At 32.6% G+C, this 19616-nt stretch overlaps 1 protein-coding gene across 4 annotated transcripts in view; it reads right to left on the bottom strand.

The window, feature by feature from the left end:
- Positions 1 to 19616, bottom strand: part of NAV3 (neuron navigator 3) — a 353745-nt gene that overhangs the window by 51579 nt on the left and 282550 nt on the right. For all 4 annotated transcript variants that reach the window (XM_081309697.1, XM_081309698.1, XM_081309699.1 and 1 more), the window contains 4 exons: positions 18391 to 18579; positions 15153 to 15205; positions 9805 to 9828; positions 7299 to 7376 (listed from right to left, as the gene is read on the bottom strand). In XM_081309697.1, coding sequence (XP_081165823.1) covers positions 7299 to 7376; positions 9805 to 9828; positions 15153 to 15205; positions 18391 to 18579 — 344 coding nt within the window. The remainder of the gene's footprint in view (positions 1 to 7298; positions 7377 to 9804; positions 9829 to 15152; positions 15206 to 18390; positions 18580 to 19616) is intronic.

Raw genomic sequence — 19616 nt, 5'->3', positions numbered from 1 at the left:
GCATACATCCCTCTATAGCTGGAGGAGGGTTGAAAGCTGAGGAACCTACTTTAACATACATTATAAGACTCCTAAGAATCAGGAATCTGGAAGTTTATTCCATTATTCATAATATAATATCCAAGTCCCTTCCATCAGCATCAAATGCAAAGATGTCTTTGTTCCTAGCTCTGAACTCATTTTGGGCTGGTTTTCTTTCCCTAATATTACAATAGGGGGGGAAAAACAATCTGAAGGAATACTTCTAAATTTCAATCCATCAGAATCACTCTATTCTCTAGTTCCACTATCGTCCACCTTCCTTCCACCTTCCCCTCTTCCTCACTTCCCCTCCCTTCTTCTTTCCTTCTCACTCCCTGTCTCTGTTTCTCCCCCGACATGTGGATCTATACTTCACTCACTTTCTCTCTCTCTCTCTCTCTCTTTCTCTCTGACACACACACACACACACACACACACACACACACACACACACACACGCCAGAAACAAAAATAAATCAAAAACCAACCATGGAGAATTATACACCAAAGTTTGTTAATAGAGTTAATTGGACAAATGAGACTCTAAAAAAGGAATCTTTCTTTGCAGTTTAAAATATTTCCAATGACATGGAATGGTAGTTTTTGTGTGCTCTGAAATAAACATAAGGTTATGTTATATTTTTGCTTACATTTTAACTTTTTTTAATTGTGAAAAATTCTTCCATAAAAATGAACCCCCAAAAATGTACAGTTTGCTGATTTAATCAGATACTCATCAACCAAATCAAGGACAGGGCGGTCAAGACCCTAGACACACGCTTTGCTCCTTCCCCTTTGTGGGGAAGGCAACTGCTATTTCAACGTCTATGTTAATTATTTTCTTGCTTTGCTTGACAAAGTTTATACTTAAGTTTTCCTTCTTAAGTGCTATGTTTTTGCCTTCTTAAACAAAGGATTGTAAACCCTTGAATGTATACAATTGAAGAAAACGACTTTTCCCTTTGTTCATATTTTATTGAGCGGTACTGGGGTCTGAACTAGATAGAACAAGATATATTCCAAGTGTGTATAATTATGTCAAAATGGATTCTACTGTCATGTATAACTAAAAAGAAACAATAAAAATAAACAATATGCTATATAAGTCATATTGTTTAAATTTTGTAGACATAAGGGCAAAATATTTAACATTAGAATATCAGTTTCTAATTTTTGTAGAATTGCTTTTCACTAATTGTTCACAAAAAAAAACCCTATCACTGGTTATTAAAGAACATGTTAACTTAAGTCATGATATTTTTATTGAAAGGAATGTTAAAATTATATTAGTGAGATATAATTTCACTAATATAATTTTAACTTGGCTTAATTTGTTAGATTAACTTTGTTACTTTGGAAGTAACTACCATTCCATTTCTCACTAGCTGTGGTAAATAGTAAAAGAATAAAACAGGTAAATGAGAGGATTTTTCTTACCAATAATGATCTTTATCACTTTAATGAGAAGAAACTAGAAAGTAAAGCTGACTGAACTGGAGGATAATGTGGCTAAAACACTTTCATAGAATGACTTTTTCAAAAATGTTTGATTTTCAGGGATTTTCATCATAATTTAGTTGGCTCTAAACTTTGCTCTTTAGCAGCTGCATCATTTTCAAGTCAGGGTAAATTGTATGAATATGGTGATGAACATTCCCTGAGTTGGGTTAGATGAAGTCTGTCAAGGCAAGAAAATAGACGAGACTATTCGCTAATACATACAGGATCATACAATAGAAGCCGAACAGATATTCAAAGGAAATTATTGTGATGATAAACAGTGAGATGAAATACATAATACCTACACTGCATTTGTTCACACAAAAAGAAGTGACATTTCATCAGCCAAATAAAAAATACTCCATCCATAAATTTCTATCAGGATATATTTATATACACACATATATACAGATACATAAGAACTTGTATTTGAAAATTAATAACTGTACCAAGGCTGGACCCGGTGGCACATGCCTGTAATCCCAGTGGCTCAGGAGGCTGAGACAGGAGGATCACAAGTTTGAGGCCTCAGCAATTTAATGAGACCCCCAAGCAACTTAGTGAGACCCTGTCTCAAATTTTAAAATAAAAAAAGGGGTAGGGATATAGTTCAGTGGTAAGGCACCCCTGGGTTAAAACTAGTACTACTACTACTATTACTACTACTACTACTACTACTAAAATAATTGAACCAAGAATGATCTGAAACATAAATAAGATTTAATATTTCTTTTTGTCTATACAAAATTATCCCTTATGTCTTCATTACTGTTAACATTTGCAAAATATTTTTCAGTTAGAAGAACTACAGAAAAGCAAGAGGCACTGTCAGATTATATAAAAATATTAAATAGAGCAAATAAGTGGGACACACTCTCAAAGAAAATAATACCCAAGAGGATTTGGTTAAAAGACTTATTTGCTGAAAAGCAAAAAAAAAGTACTGCTGTTTTTGTTCCATATTCATTCAGTAATGTCTTTGAAAAATCTAAGTAATAACTAGTCTGAGTTCCCATTTCCAAATTATCTAATGGCTAAGATTTAGAAAGAAAATATACTGGAAAGCAAACAAATATATCCACCTGACTTAGCTGCAAGCAGGGGTGGGCGAGAGGCCTGGAAAACCTGGGTAATGGTGTGATGTGACCATGTGCATGTGCAGTGTGAGGCTCCTGTTTTCCTCTATTTATTGGGGAGCAGGTATTGACCCAGAGATGGTCAGGCAACAGCATTTGCCAATACATCCTCCCTCCCTCTTTTGCGAAGATCTACCAGTAGAATCAGCTTTATATACAGTCTCCAGTGGTTTAAGCAGCTCTTTCCAGATCAACTGGAGGAGGGAAACCTTACTGGTTCGAAGGCTCTGCTCTGCCAAAGAAGTGAGCTGACTGATTACCTTTTGACCTGCTACTAGTCCTTTTAGCAAAAAGAGAGAAAAGCATCTCAGCAGAGAAGTACATTTCAAATTTAAAAATTAGAACACATTCTTATGTGGACTTCATATAAACATAGTCATACTGGGTTAAAGCTTGGGACTATCAATTACAAAAATACGCCCAATTAAGGAAAATCATTAAGTCCTAATAAAGTATTCATGTACTGAATAAAAACGAATACCCAGATACTTAGAATAATTATTAAATTGAAAAAAACATGGTTAATGATATCTTCCACACAACCCAACTCACTGAAATCTGTCCTTAGAAATTAGACTGACTGTATTTCTAAAAAAACAAATCTTACCACGTTCCTATTTAACTAAGATATAAAGTTTACTTCTAATCTGAACAAATTAGTAAATAAAGACTTGTTCAGGTAACTCAATTGGTAGAGTATTAGATTCTTAAAGACATATCTCTACCTCCAAATAGAAATTGTAAATTAATGAAATAAAATCCTAGAGCTAGGGCTATAGTTCAATGGTAAAAGCACTTGTTTAGCATGTGTAAGAACCTGGATTCAAACTTCAACATCACAAAAACAAAACAAAACAAAAAAATACCACTTGATTTACCATGAAGAAATCACACAAGATTATTTTATTCAGTCCCTATGATTAATTTACTTTTGGTATGTGTATATTAAAATATGTGTATATAATACATACATGAACAGACATTAACTCAGATTAAATGAAAAAATATCTGAATTAAATTTAAACAGTATTCCTTTGAACTGAAGAAAAATCAAGTATTAACTAAATTCTTTGATGATTTATGTGGTCTGGGAAATCTAAAGTGACATCATAAGTCAAATGTTAAAATGAATAAATGAGTTCAGATGATTCGTAGTTTATATATGTGCCTTGCGAGTCATTCAAATTCTGGAATATGTAAAAGATATTTATTCCCCTAAAAACACATGTACATAAATGACTCCATCACTTGCAGTTCTAATGATACTATTAAAAATTTTCAAAACAGTAGTGTCATTAAAATTGTTTTACAATTATACATGTGCCTATTTACATGTCATCAATATTGAGTATAAAATTGAATAATGATAAACTGTTTTGTTAACAATGTAGAAGATGGTGAGCATCTTCACTACCTGAATCCTTTGACTCCCATATTTTAATAATGTCAGCAAATAATTTTTTTGATGGTGCAAAGCTTTAACAATCCATATCACAACCAAATAAATGAGTAGTAATTTGTAGAATAAGATTAAAAGTCCTAGGAAATTAAAAACTAGGTAACTGTATAAACAAATTCCAAAAATGTTGTAGATCTTTGGGTACTTAACTGTTTAAATTTGAAACAGGTGTGCATTCACAAGAAGTTGCCAAGATGGTACAGTGATCTCTTCTCTACCCTTCATCCAGTTTCCCCAAATGGTTACATCTCACATAATTTTAAAATCATGAAATCCATATTGGTATAAATGCTGATTCACACACTTGAATTCAAAAAATCACAACCTCAATTAAAGCACAAAACTATTCCATCACCACAAAGATCTCCTTGCTATCTCCCTCTCTCCACCTTGGCAATCACTAATATCTTCTCCATTTCTATAATGGTCATTTCTGGAATTTTATATAAATGGAATCATACAGTATGCAACCTTTTGAAATTGTTTTTTTCCCACTCATTATGTCCTTGAGAGCCAACTGAATATTACCTGTATCAATGGTTGATTTCTGTGGATTGCTTAGTAGTATTCTATGGTAAGGTTGTATCAGTTTTTCCACTGATCAATTAAAGGATAATTTCATTTGTTCACTATTTGTTTTGCTATTAAAAATAAAGTTGCTATGTACATGTACAGCTTTTTGTGTCTATATGAAGTAATTTGAGAAGATTCCTAAGTATATTACAATGTTTAAAAAGGGGGCATAATAATAGGATATTAATTAGGCTCCTATCTGTGTGCACAAATTATTATAGCTATAACTTGGGGGAAACTGGAAGTATTTGGGAATTTTTTTAAGGCTGGTACTTAAAATATATAGTATATATATAATATGCATATATATATATATATATATATATATATATATATATGTTTTAGTTATAGATGGACACAATACCTTTATTTCATTTATTTTTATGAGGATCAAAACCCAGCGCCTCGCACATGCTAGGCGAGAGCTCTACCACAGAGTCGCAACTCCAGCCCCAAGACTAGTACTTTTTAAGCTAGCTTGAAGACAAGCATAAAATCATCCTTTGGTACTGCTTCCTCTAATTCTGTTCCTTATTTTTATTTTTTTTCATTATTATCCCCCTAGAGAGATATTATAGATTTTTTTCCCTACTTGCTCACTCCTGTCATGACATTTTAACAGCAACAGGTGTTCTAGGTATCCATTTATATACCATAAGTATATCTGAGTTTCACACATGAAGAGAGAGTTTTTCAATCCTAAGAACCACATTTCCCTTTTTGGTGGTCACCACCCATTAGAGAATGTGTCCTCCAAGGTCATGAAAACTCATCAGTAAAAATGGTGTGATATGAACAAGTACAGAGGGGGTAGGTAGCCAGTGGCTGGCACCTTTCTAAAGATTTTGTTCCCTTTCCAAACCATGACCAAGAAGAGCTGGCCATCACAACTGTGCCTCCATGTTAGAATGTGGTTCCCACTGTGTGCACATGCTTTGGTAAGTGCATGTTTTATGTGTGTACACAGGGGGAAAAATTGAAAAATGACTAAAGGATACACGAGAAACCAATAACCACAGTGAGAATGGCATCTCAGAGGAAAACTGAACACATATTTCTCACAAAGTGCTCTTTTAGTTTCATTTTTTTCCTTTCAATAACATGTGTATATTACTTTTTAAATGGAAGACTCTCAGTTTATATTCCATTATGTTTTGCAGCTATATCATTCCAATATCTGAATTCTATGCTGAGGCCCACCAAGAAACATTTACGAAATACCATAAGGCCCTGAGTATTTGCTTGTGATGGCTGCAAGTGTCTTGACAATCTAATGGACAGGGCCAGTCACTGTCCTTCCTCACTGCAGTGAACAAAAGCTCTGGGTGATTCTGGCATTTACATGTACAAATTCAGTAACCTACATAGGAATGTTTGATACCACTATCATGTAACCTATAATATAAAGCTTACAGTTGCCTTGCAACTATCTCTTTGAGAGTTATTCTTAAAAACAAAATATTGTTTAAATTATATTCTTATCTTCTAATAATGTCTAAAAAGTTCTCTAAAAATCTGCTTTTATTTTTTAGAAATCCCCTAATAACACCAATAAAAAATAATTGAATCCCCAAATTCACATGATTCTCCAGAAATTGAAAAAATAAATTCAATTCATATATCATGCTAAAACGAATACACTGTGATTGAAATGACATTTCCTTTAGAATTTATTTTACAAAAATAATTTCTATCCTCAAAGTGTTTCTTATTAAAGCACCTGCTGGATTTTGATGTCGTGCTTTGTTAAGGAAACAGAAAGTCTCCATGGATGGGGCAGAGGTGGGGGAGATGAGGCAGAGAGCAGCTCAGAGCTCCAGAGCAGAAATGAGCAAACTAATGTGAAGGGAGGGTGGCAGGACATACGGCAAAATGGCAAGAGCTCCCCTACCCCTTGCTGTTGTTCCCAACACTACCATTCCCTAGGACTGGGCACAATGCCATATGTTCCCCTTTATTATTCTGCGGCTACTCTGAGCACTCTCTGGCACATGGAAATACATTCAATAAATGTTAATATAATTGACGGTCTTCACTGTCATCATTTTTGCCATTCTAAGCTGCTTGGCTGCCAGTAGAAATGTATCCTTTTATACCACCATGAGAAGGCTGCCAAGGTTTTTCAAGACTACTATATCTCATGTGCAATGTAGCTAAGCTATCCATCTTCAGATATAATTTATTTTTTTTAGAATTAATTGGATGCTTAACTAATTGTTCGATAAATGCAATGAAGGGGGCAGAGGACAGGAATATTGCATCTTCCTAAGTCAAACACTAACAACCCTTAGTATATTAAGGCTTGAGAGGAACCTATGAATGGGGAGTAACAAAAATATGAAACAAGAAGCGACCTTTACAACTGATACCACTGTTAGAAATCTTATGAGGAATAAAATTTTAATCACATTGGGAATCCCCCTCTACGTGAATTTACATTTTATTACTTTGTGGGCAGAAAAATTTAATTTTATATGAGTCCCACTATTCAGTACCTTGCATCTGTGTGATTTTTGGATGCTTAAAATTTGCAAGTGTGTTAGCAGACCTACTCCATTTTGTTATAATCAATTCAGGGGTGATATATTTAAAAATCAAAAGTGACTTACATTTGCTGAAAGTTGAGATGTCAGGGTAGCAACTTTTTCTTGAGATGCAACCAGCTCTCTCCGTAGTTTATGAATTTGCTAAATGGAACAAAAAAATAATTCAATATGTTAGTGGATTGTTACTTAAAACTACAAATTCTATCCAAGGAGGCAAATACTATATTAACTCATTTAACCACAACTGTATTAGTACTAATTCCTAAAACTATGAACACCATCTATCCAATAACTATAAAATGTCAGGAGCAAACTGGGACTCAAATATGCAATCAAAGGATGTTTACTTCTTCCACTTGCAACCCTGCAGGACTCAAGATGCAGTTTACTTTCTCCATGGATTTTTTTTCCCTCCTGAAAAATTTTGATAATAAAATTCAGGTAGAAATTTTTAAAATTAAATATACATCTTTTTTTTAGCAAAAATAATGTTATTTTTCTGAAAATCTCAGGGATTTTTCTGTGTGCATACATTTTTATTTTCTAAGGGTTGGCAAGTTCTCAAAAGCTGTAGAACAGTAGTATCTGAAAGTTGGGTTTAATTCAACATTTATTGAGTCCACATTTAAAATAATTTTATGGGATGGAGTTGTAATGATTTACAGAGAAGCCTTCTAAAATATTTACTATATTGCCTTTTATTTAATGAGGTATTATTAACTCCTAGCAGAAATGCTTTATAGACATCTGCGGCTTCAAAATAAGAGGGACATGACTAGTATCACACAACTAAATAGATGAACCAACAAACCAAATATTCTAAAATGTTTTCCTTTTTATTTAACAATTTAAAAAAAACTGATATAAAGGATGATGGAAAGCATATCATATCATATTTAAAATCTTTATAAGTATTTTTGGCAGTCTAATCAAAATATCTCATGTTGCCAGGAAGTTTGAAGAGTGATTAGTAAGGCAAAACATTTATGACCATATAAACTAGGTCCTGAAAGTCTATTTCTGGACTCAAGAGAATTCAGCTACTTAAGATGCCAAACATACTATTGTGATGTTTCTCATTTCTTAAAATATAAGTTCCCTATTGTTAGAACTGGGCTTTTGGAATGCTGTCTCAGTTTGAAAGAACATTCTGGACATTGTTCATTAAGTGTCCTTCTCCCACCCCAACCCTGCCCTCGCCCAAACAAAAGATTTTGTGAAAAAGAAATAGTGGTCAATATTTAAAGTCTCTAAACAAGGAAAAAATGAAAGAAAGAAAGAAAGAAAGAGAGGGGGAAGGAGGGAGGAAAGGAGGGAGATATCTTCACTGGAAGCAGAGTCTCCATTTTATTTGCATTTTTACAAAGGAGCTACACCCCAGATGTACATGATGATGACTATAAATAGTTTCAGAAAGCAGAACATCTCATATTTTCAGGTCAGTACAGACTGAAAGAGGCTTTCTCAAATTAATAGTCTATTATCATTATATGATTCTAATTCCTTTAAGATAACTCAGGAAACTGTACTTTAAATGATATTTTCCCAAACATATGACCCACTATAGTACATAAGCAATAAATACAGAATGGCCTAACCAGCACCAAGGCAAATAGATGCAGAATTTCTATATCCCAGTAGCTATGTAATAATAACATTAGAAACATTGCCACGTCCACATGATGGAAAGGAAACAGTTTAGGTTTTTAAACATCAAATTCACTCTTTGGTCTAGAGGTTGTAAAAATGAATTGTATAATCAATAAATTTTCAGTATTTTGGACATAGCAAAATGCTTCTTTAAGAGTTCATGAAACAGGACTTCAAAGGAAAGACATTCTATTACAAAGCCTGATGCCCAGATATTTATTTTATTTTCTCTGTGGTGTGATTGCTTCAATGCAAACCTATCAAAAAATTATCACCTCACCTTGAATAAAGTCCTAATTAAACTCTTTCTGCTCTCCTTAGGCAACATTCATACAGAAGCTAAGAAAAAGAATGTTTGTCCAGGTTGCACTTTGATTTGTACATGACTGCAACCAAGTATGCATTTGTGAAATTTGATTAGAATAATATACTACCCTAGATATAAAATAGTGAAAAGAGGGAGTATAGTCAATGCACAAAATAGTTAGGCTGGGATGTGAGTATCTGTTTCAGGGAGGACTGCTGCCTCAGACTCAGTGTGTACATTAATCCATGCAGATGGTCTCACAGACAGTTTGGGGTTAGGAGAGAGACTGATCAAATATTTTACAAATTCATTCATTCATCCATGATTTAATGAGCATCTACTAATAAAGACAACTTATTGGTTAATGAGTTAAGATTAAATCTAGAACATGAGAGGGAAATCTGCTTCTAAACATTTCATTTTATTTCTTTTTAAGAGGTAATGGCTAAGACCATCCCCAGCTAGCTGGCTGGCTTTTCTGTCTCTCTGTAGTTATGTTATTGTATCACAGAGCCCTCTAGTGGCAACAACACTCATTTCATCATAAACAGAAATGGTCAAACACAAAAATGTTCAAGTTTTTTTTTTTGTTTTTGTTTTTGTTTTTTTTACCTCTGAATGAGCCTTTTCTTCAGCCTGCAAAAGATATAAGAAAAACAAATTTAACAATAAAGTTAGTGTCAATTCATTTCACATGAACAAATGAATTAAAAAATTACTGTGCATTTAAAATGTCTTTATGATCTAATGTAAGATCAAGTAAAATACATTCAATGATTCAATTAATGAGTAAGAACAGGATACTATAAGACTTAAAATGAATATTCCTTTATATGTAATATGAGTTATTTAAAAATATAGATAATTTAACCCTTGGATTTGTGATGTGCCTTGAAAGAAAGGATAGAATTAAAAAATGCTAAGATTTATACCAAAAACAACAGAAATGAAATAATTATAAAATTATACTCTAAAAAAGATAGGCACAGGGGCTGGGGTTGTGGCTCAGCAGCAAAGTGCTCGCCTAGCATGTTCGAGGCTCCGGATTTGATCCTCAGCACCACACACACACACACACACACACACACACACAAATAAATAAATAAAATAAAGGTATTATGTTCAACTACAACAAAAAAAATTTAGAAAAGATGGGTACATATAAAGATGTAACATTGTTTTTTTCATACATATTTTAAAAAATGGACTCCATTAAATTATACAGAGCCTTAGCAAAGATTTAGGAATAAGAATTTTGTTCTGTGACTTATAGATTATAAAGAATGTCAAATAATGTTGGGGGAAAATGCTGACCTCTACTGATAATCACAGCAAATAAAGGTTATTCATTTCTATTTTTTATTTTCCCTAATAATCCTTAATTAAACTTATTGGGCTTCACGTCATCAAGACACTAAAACATTCAGTGATAAGGTGGCAATAAAAGTGTCTTTGGTTGTGCTTTATCAGGGTGTTTTTTATCTCAGTACAGAAAATTCCTAGCTCTGCTTTTCCCCCACTTCATGCTGGGCTGCAAAATACCAGAAAATGAGTTATGTGCACCATTACATTGGTAAATCTTTCTCATTCTAGAAAAGGCTGGAGAATGTATAATATCCCTGAACAGTAAGTCTGTCCATTACTGTAAGCAGAAACAAAGCTGAAAAATAATCTCTTAGCTACTATTTCTATTTTTAGGATATTTCCTGATTAATCAATACAAAAACATCTTAAGTTTTATTATTCTTTTCCTCCAGATAATAAAAATAAACAAAACAATAACTCTCAGGATACATTTCATGCATAAAGATCTCTTTTAACCTGAGTTTTGTCTTTCTTGCATTTTCTCCACCTTTAAAAATGGCAAGTGATAAAATAATAAGGTGATAAAGTGGCTAACATATAGAATCATAATAGCCTTTATAAGAAAACACTGTTTGAAAAGCAACGGTGACATAAACCTTCGTTTTACATCCCATGTTCAGCATTTTAAGTGAAGATAGTTTTTAATTCTAATAATTTCAAGGCTTCATATACAGTTTGGTTTTGGAATTAAAATTAAGCAAGGAATCTTAATTTAAGTGTTTCATTGCTTGAAGCACACAGCACAATTAAAAATGACTTAATTTTCCCTAGTATGTTATATGTTTCTTGTTAGTTTGTCTATATTGTTTTTAGATTTGTTAGAATTATATAAAACTGGTAAAGGTTTGTAACTATCTCATGTATTTGAAGAAATAGATATATTTCATTTAAAATATAAGAAACAGATTGCAGAATCACATCGGTTACACATCCACGTTTTTGTATACGGGGTAAAAATGGGAGTTCATAACCCACTTGAATCAAATGTATGAAATATGATATGTCAAGAGCTATGTAAAAAAATAAAAAAATAAAATATAAAAAACATGTTCATCACATTTTTTATTAAAATACCCCAAAGTTGCATATGTTAAAAGTAAGCATAACCATTATTAATTCTACATACATTGCAGGGCATGACTTTTCTCACTATTGATTTCTCAAAGCTATCATTTTTGTTAATCCTTGCCCTCTTTCACACTATATGGTTATTAATAGTGGGTAGGTATGACCCTCAAGTTGAAGGAATGAGCTAGAATCTTAATATTATATTTCTTTCAGTGGTTTAGGAGTGGGATTAATGATACCATGATGGAATTTGATTACTTACCACATTTTACTGATGGTTCTGATGCAAGACTAATGTCCTTAAGGATGGTAAACAACATAAAACACCTTGCCTAAATTAAAATATATCTGTTGACTATTCTGTAAGCCATTATATGGCCATTTATCTATCCATTCAAACTTATGGAAACATCACTTCAGTGTTATGCATGTGTTAGGTAATAGGCTAAGGAGCTATTCAAGGAATCAAACAGGATCCTTGTTCTCATGAAAAAAGTATAAATTTGAATCCAAGTGCAGAATGGCTCCAGTATAATATACAGTAAATAAAAAGACTAACAGCTCCAATAAAGAGCTAATATAATATCAATCAAAAATTATCTTCTCATGGATCATGAATTTAAATACCTAACAGGATGGATGGATAGCTGTTTGTATGTGTGTATGTATATATACTACACACATACATACATAATAGAGAATGAAAAGAGGTTCTAAATATTTTTTAAGAAATCACACAACCTTCCTAGGTTATCTTTTATTTTCCACTTTCTAATAGAGATATAGAAAGTGAGGAGCATTTCTCTCCTATGAATAATGCAACAGCACAATGACAACTAGCAACCCAAACTTAGCTTGAGTGTCAAGAAGAGGAGGTGGTGGAGGTTGTGGCTTGCCTGAGAGCATGTGCCACCAACCAAGGTGACTACTAGAAACATGGAGGATGTGTTGCTAGATATTCCAGTTATTTGGAAAAGGATGTTCAAGTGTGGATTTTAGGGGGAATGTTCCAGATTTCACAGTGCTGGCTTAGATTTAAAAACAAACATAAACTCTAAAGTTTCCAAACTCCTTGGCAGATCAGATTGGGTCTGTGATTTCTAATCAGTTTGCAGAAATCCCATGGGACAGATGGAGTAGATTTGGCTGATGTTTTAAAATTTTATTTTATAGGTGTAATCCAAAGAAATTGGGCAACTTGCCTGATGTCACACAGTAATTACTGATCCAACCAGATAAGAAGGCAAATCAATTAAATCTTTATCCAAAAACTTATGAAGGCATGAATAATAATAATTAACTGCTGTTTCATTTCATGGTTTAAAAAACACTTTCACAGATATTTTAATGACAGTTTAATCCTAGTACATGATTGTGGGGAATGGAAAGAGAGTGACTCCTCCTTATCTGCCCCCCAACCTGAATTGCCCTCAAATATGCATTTTTTGAATTATTTTACTATAATTAGTCAATTCAAATATGTAGGTTCCATCATTTCTAATACATTTTAAATTTCCATCATTTCCAATACAGCTAATTTAATAACTGACTAATAATATCACTTTGTCTCATAGCTTGATCATCTAACCCATTCATTCTATGCTAAACACAGGGTCTACTTCAGTTCTAAATGTTCAAATCGCTTTAACATTTAAGCTTAATGAAAATAAGTGAAAAAACCCCTATTGTCCTTAACACTTAAATGTTAGCCTATACTTATTTATAGGCTCTTTATTTTACTGTCTGTTCCTGTTCACATTATATTTTTAATACAGTACTTTTCACCAATACTTCCTAATTGTTTTCATGATTTAGACATCCTACTCCTATTTTCCTATATTTAAAAATATTTATTATTTTTCATTTTTAACATATATTAATTTTACACAGTAATTAGTTTCAGTGTGATATTTCCACACATAAATACGGTGTGCATTGGTCCAACCAACCTCCCTTTATTCACCCTTCTTTAATTTTTAAATTTATCCCCTTTGTTCCCTATAAACTTGAACTATTCAATCTCAGTCACCAGGTTTATGTACCTATTTAAATTTAGATTAACTAAAATAAACAATACAGTTCCTCTGTCACACACACTAGACACATTTAAAATAACTAATAGCAACTCACTGCTAGTATTAGCCAGTGCAGACAGGGGACATTTTTATTATCACAGAAAATTTTAGTGGACTCTGGTCTAATTAGTGGAATGTGGACTAATGCATTATCTATTGTTCCTTAAACACATGCTCTTTTTCTTCTTTCTCAGCTTCATAAAGGAATTTTTACCCACATATTGTTATTGCATTTATTTAAATTATGATTATAACTATGCTCCATCTTTTGCTGTTATATAGAGATTGAAATTATAGTGATTTAAGTCATAATACATATCATAAATGAGTAACAGTATTAGATCAACAGGAGAAATACAATCTTAACATATTTAATGTGTTTTTTAAATATACTTTCACATTTATTATGTCTTTATTCATTAGTCTACATATCTTCATTTATAGAACTTAATGGCAATTTTAATCATTAAAAGGAGAAATAAGAAAAATAATGTCTGCATTGATGGATGATTGTGAATGTCTTTTTTAAAGCAATAAATATGCATGATTAATTTACAAATAAAAGGCTTTAACATTTAAGCCTAATGAAAATAAGAGAAAAAAAATCCATATTGTCCTTAACACTTAATTGCTCAGTGGGAGTCAAAGGCTACAGACTTTTGTAAACCTTTCAACACAGGATTAAGAATTACTCATAGCACTCAAGTCTCATAGAGATTTAGGAAACTGCTTTAATATCCTGCCTGTTACCTGGGCATAAAGGAAGCTTCTCATAAAATATAACTTCCTGTAGGCTTTTTTAAAGATAAAATTATATTTAATGGACAGAAAGCTCATTTTGGCAAAAGTGAACTATAATTTCACACACTGGGAAAAGAATTTGAAACACTGGCTTTCCTCTTCTAAGAAACAGTTTTTTTTTTTTTTTGGCTGGGGGCACAGTTCAAGGGGAAAGTGTGTGTTTCCCATGCAGGAGGACCTGGGTTGGATCCTTAGCAGCAAAATAGTTTTTTAAAAAAATTCTTTTAAATCATATTTTAAAAAAATCTCTAGTTCTTTCAGAACAGTCTTTACAAAAAAAAGAACTTAAAACAAAAAAAAGTTGAAAAAATACCATAGAACAATTAATTCATGAGTCAGAGAATCAAACAAAGGAAAACAAACATTATGAAAATATGATAAATCATAGTTCATGGTTTCAGGGACTCCCTGTCATACCCCAAGGGACTGTATGAAATTCAGTTTTACATCCACTCATTGATTATAATGAATCAAGTGAAAATACATACTAGTGGGTCACAGAGGGACTGATGGAGTACTTGCCAGCTTAACGGGTATAGAGTGGCTTAGAGATGCCTTTATGTGGCCACACCACTTCTGTGTAAATGTCAATCTACTTAATCATCTACGCATGGCACAGGCAGAAGCTTTTTATTCTCACTTAATACTTACTGTAGAGTAAAGAGAAGAAGTGCTGGAAACCAATGATAACGAAGAGCCGTGAACTAGAGAAAACAAGAACAACAGAATTAAAATACTCATGTCTACTCATAAACCTTAGGCCTTAACTAAAAAAGTAAAGAACAGGTGGCTAGGGAAATAACATTAACAGCTAGCTGTAAGATTCTGAGAATAAGTTTGTATATGATTTGGATCTAAAATATTCCCCTATGAGTTTGTATGTTAGGCAATATAATAATCCTCAGAGATGAAAAAATGAGATTATGAGAGCTATAATTTTCAGTAGATTAAGCCCCTTAGTGCATTACTAATCTGAATGGACCACTGGGTGGTAATTGTAGGCAAGTAGGGCTTGGTTGGAGGAAGTAGGTCACTGAGGACATGACCTTGGACTATATCTGTCTCTGGCTCCTTCCTGCCCCACACTCTGCTTCCTGGCTGTCATGATCTGAGAAGCTTTCCTCCATCATGCCCTTCTGCTTGCCTTAGGTTCAGAGCAATGGGGTTGGCTGATTATGGACTGAATCTTTGAAACTGTGAGCCCATAAATTATTGTCAGGCAGTTTGGTCACAGTGTGAAAAACGGACCAACATAGTCTGTAATGATTTTTTGGAGATCAAGATGTTGAGACATGAAAAGATCCCATACTCTTTCCTAAAGTATCTCATTCACCAATTTATAGATAGAAGTTGACAAGCTTGAGCATTAAAAGCATGTTTTATACAATATGAAAAGTATAGATTCTCATATAGTAAATAGAAAATCATAAAACTAAAAAAAATTTCATAAGCTTTTAAAATTTTTAAAAATACTTTGTGTTTATTCATTTAATTTCATTTTATCCAACAAAGATCCATTTTCAGAAATTTTCTTTATATACTTTCAGGTATATAAGCATTTTTTTTCCAAGTAGCTATTTCAATAATCAGTTATAATAAATTGATCTATGTTTTTTAAATTTAGAATAATGGTTTCTTTAAAAATTTTAGTTATATATAAATACTTCTTATTTTAAGCTGGTATCTCATAAAAAATAAGAATGGAAATTATTTGCTGTTTTTTATTTATCAAAATGCCATCTTAAACAATCAAAATCTACTTTTGTCTTTTGTACTTCCAATGTATTAAATCCAAAAGGTAGATAAAATTGAACTTAATATGATTTGCAAAAATCCCCTTTTTTATGATGGGATAATGTAGTTATTTCTTCTAACTTATTTCTTAAATAAACATTAGTTGAGCACACACAGTGTGACAGGCCCTTGCTAGATCTTGGGACTACAAAATAAATACGAAACAATGATAGGTGCCCCAAGAGAATTAGAAAGAAAACATTAAAAATAACCACAACAGAGCAACATAAGTGTTATTACTATCAATGCTTTGGTACTGTAAGAATTCATAGGAAGTGAATTAAAAATATATAAGTGAGTCAAAAGAGGAATAAAGAACACCACTAGAATTCTAACTTGGGTAATATTATTATTCTATGAGATATACAAAATATTAATCTTTAAATCAATTATTCTTTTTCAAAGCACATTCTTTCAACTTATGATTCATTTACATGACTCATTTACAAACTAAGAGTACTGGCCTGGTGTATCAGAAGGAAGATGGACAATGAGTTAGGAAATTATGCACATATTATTTATAGGCATGTGACCTTATAGTTTATAGCTTAGTCTCTTCATCTGTTAGCATGCACACTGGGCAAGATGTCAATAAAAACTTCTCTTCTAGTTCAATAATTCATTAATTCTAGATCACAATCAAATAATAATAATAGTTCAGTGTCCAGTGCACTAGTATCAAAAATCTATCTCACCTACTCAAGCAGGCTTTTAGCAATTCAATTAAGCTTCCTAATGCAAGGCTGGAATTTCCCAGCATAAAAACATCATTCCATTTGTAAGTGAGGCACTCTAGGACATAAACTGTATGCTAAGCAAATTGTTTTTAAAGTATTATGAAAGGTCTATGTGTGAGAGAATGACATATCAATTTCAGAGAAATAATGCCCTTACAGGTCAGATTACTTATAGTTCGTCTACTACACAATGGAATCAGCTGATTCACCAGGGTATATATAATTCACTGTTTGCCACAGTGAACTCAGTAGTTTGGTTAATATCCTAAAAGGCAGATGTAAATATTGTAAATATTGTTAACTGATTTAGTGCCAGCATATTAAATGTACAATGATGACCTGAAAAATATAAGACAATTCTCTTAACTGCCTAAAACTTTAGTCAGAAGATGTTTTAAGTAAGAAATTCCCTGGGACAGAATTACAGAAGCATAAATTAGGACTAATGAAGTTAAGAAACTTGCCCAAATTCAAACAGTAAATAAATTGATGGTTAGATGTTTAAACCTTGCTATGTTTCGAGACTGAAGTTTTCCTTTTATGCGTAACTATTAAGATGAGGATGGTTGCTTTCATTCTAATCAGTTTGGATTTCTATATTTGGTTTTCTTTTAACCATAGCTGATGTATTATAATATGTATCTCACATGTTTCATTTATAGATAATTTAAAAATCATTCATTAAATAAAAGAAACACATCTCTCATATTATTAAGTTTGGTTTTTGAGGTCATACAGTTTAGGAAAATATATACACTGAAATAGCTATTATGCTTACTGAGTTTTAAAAGATTTACAGGGAGTATCACATAATACATACAGCTAAAAAGACATGTTTTAGGATAGTGTGAATTTTATTGCCAATTGGTAAAAGAAAAAGAAGTGATATCAAGCGAATACAGTACAGTAGGAATTCTAAAATGAAATGGTAAAATACTAACACCAGAGGAAGTTTCTGAGAATAAAAGTTAACAACATGTGATAGTCTGTAAGATAATTATTCTGGCTTGTGTATCTTTATGGCTTGTAAACTGAGATGTCAAATAAAACATTTGCTCTAATATTTGACAATCTGGGTAACAGTCTCTAAAATTTTGCATATTTCTATAAGAGAACATTGGATTTATTGTAAATTGTTCTACAGCCAAGTATTAATCTAAAAAAATTCTGGCATATATCTAAATTCATAATGTCGAGAGAAGATCCTGTAGAATAAAACTTTCAGCTCTAGGGTTTAAGTGAGGATTCCACTTACTCATTTACTTCTTCAGGAATCTTTGTGCTGTGGGCAATGGGACAGTTTTTCTCTAACAGTTAAGTAAAAGTCTTATCTTCATCTTCCCTATCCCTAAGCTTACCTTCTTCCATGCTGTCTCTGAATGATCCTGAATGACTGATGGCCCGTGGCCTTTCCTCCAGAGAAGTGGCGCTCCCACAAAGCTGGGAGTCATCATAGAGATCAAAGGAAGAGTCCTGGGCTGGGATGCTGTTGGAGCGCATCATGCTGGGCCCAGGAAGGTTAAACTGAGACAGATTGGTTGGACTCACTGAAAAAGAAAGCATATGCAGACTATTACTCCAGGGCTTGAATGATGAAAATAGAAAGTTGAAAAAAAAGTGAGAATTCATCCCAATTCTTAGAGAAACATGAATTTATAGGGTGTTCCTATTAAAGCAGGCCAAGAGTCTGTCTCTGAATTGCCAATCACTATCACCAGAGTCCCTCTTTTCCTCTGGAAATTTTATGGCAAGCAGTATGTCAGTTTGTCAGGCAACAGTAAACAAAACCACCAACTCACCTCTACTGTCCACACTAGAAATACAGTAACATGTTATTTTCTGCACACGGTTATGAAAAAAAAGATTGTTTTTCTATAGTCTACAGGCTTCATTTTAGAGAAAAACCACCAATTTACTGGGAAAAGCAAAATAGAAAAGAAAGTAAAATATAAAAAAATATAAATTTACCAAGAAGAAATTTTAGATACTTCTAGGCAAAGGCTTTCTTTCAGTCATTCTGAGTTATGAATTTATGTAAGTTCATGGTTGGTACTTCCATTATTATGAAAATTAGGTTATAAAGAGGATGAATAAAATAAACTTTTCCTTTATATGAAATATAATGTAATGTACATGGTATCTGTAAACCTGTCATAATGTGAATCATAGAAAAACTATTTTCTACTGAGTCTAAGAAGAGAATACCACAATGAGACTCTCAAAAATCACAAATAGATTTTGTTTCCAAGGAAGTATCTTAAGTCTGTAATGTAAGAAGTTTATTTCTTATAAATAAGAATTTATTTTCAATAGAAAATATTTATTTAAGAATTTATTTTCAATGGCCTGTTGCCATCTGGTGCTAATGGTTTTCAACAATTTAGGCCAAATGAGAATCATTAATTTAAATAAAGATGTGATTGATTTAATGTATGGGACATTTGAAATACATGGAATAAAATTATAGCAGACAAATTGAGAAACTTTTTTTTTAAAGAAAAGCAAGTTTATTACTGATATATGAGGAAACTTCTGAACTTCTTAAGCTATGAAGGAAAAAGCTGAGTCCTCTCAGAACCTTGGA

This window comes from Spermophilus citellus (genome assembly GCF_964194105.1).
Source record: "Spermophilus citellus genome assembly, chromosome: 10".
In the NCBI taxonomy this organism is placed as follows: domain Eukaryota; kingdom Metazoa; phylum Chordata; class Mammalia; order Rodentia; family Sciuridae; genus Spermophilus; species Spermophilus citellus.
This window is presented reverse-complemented; position numbering and strand designations above follow the sequence as displayed.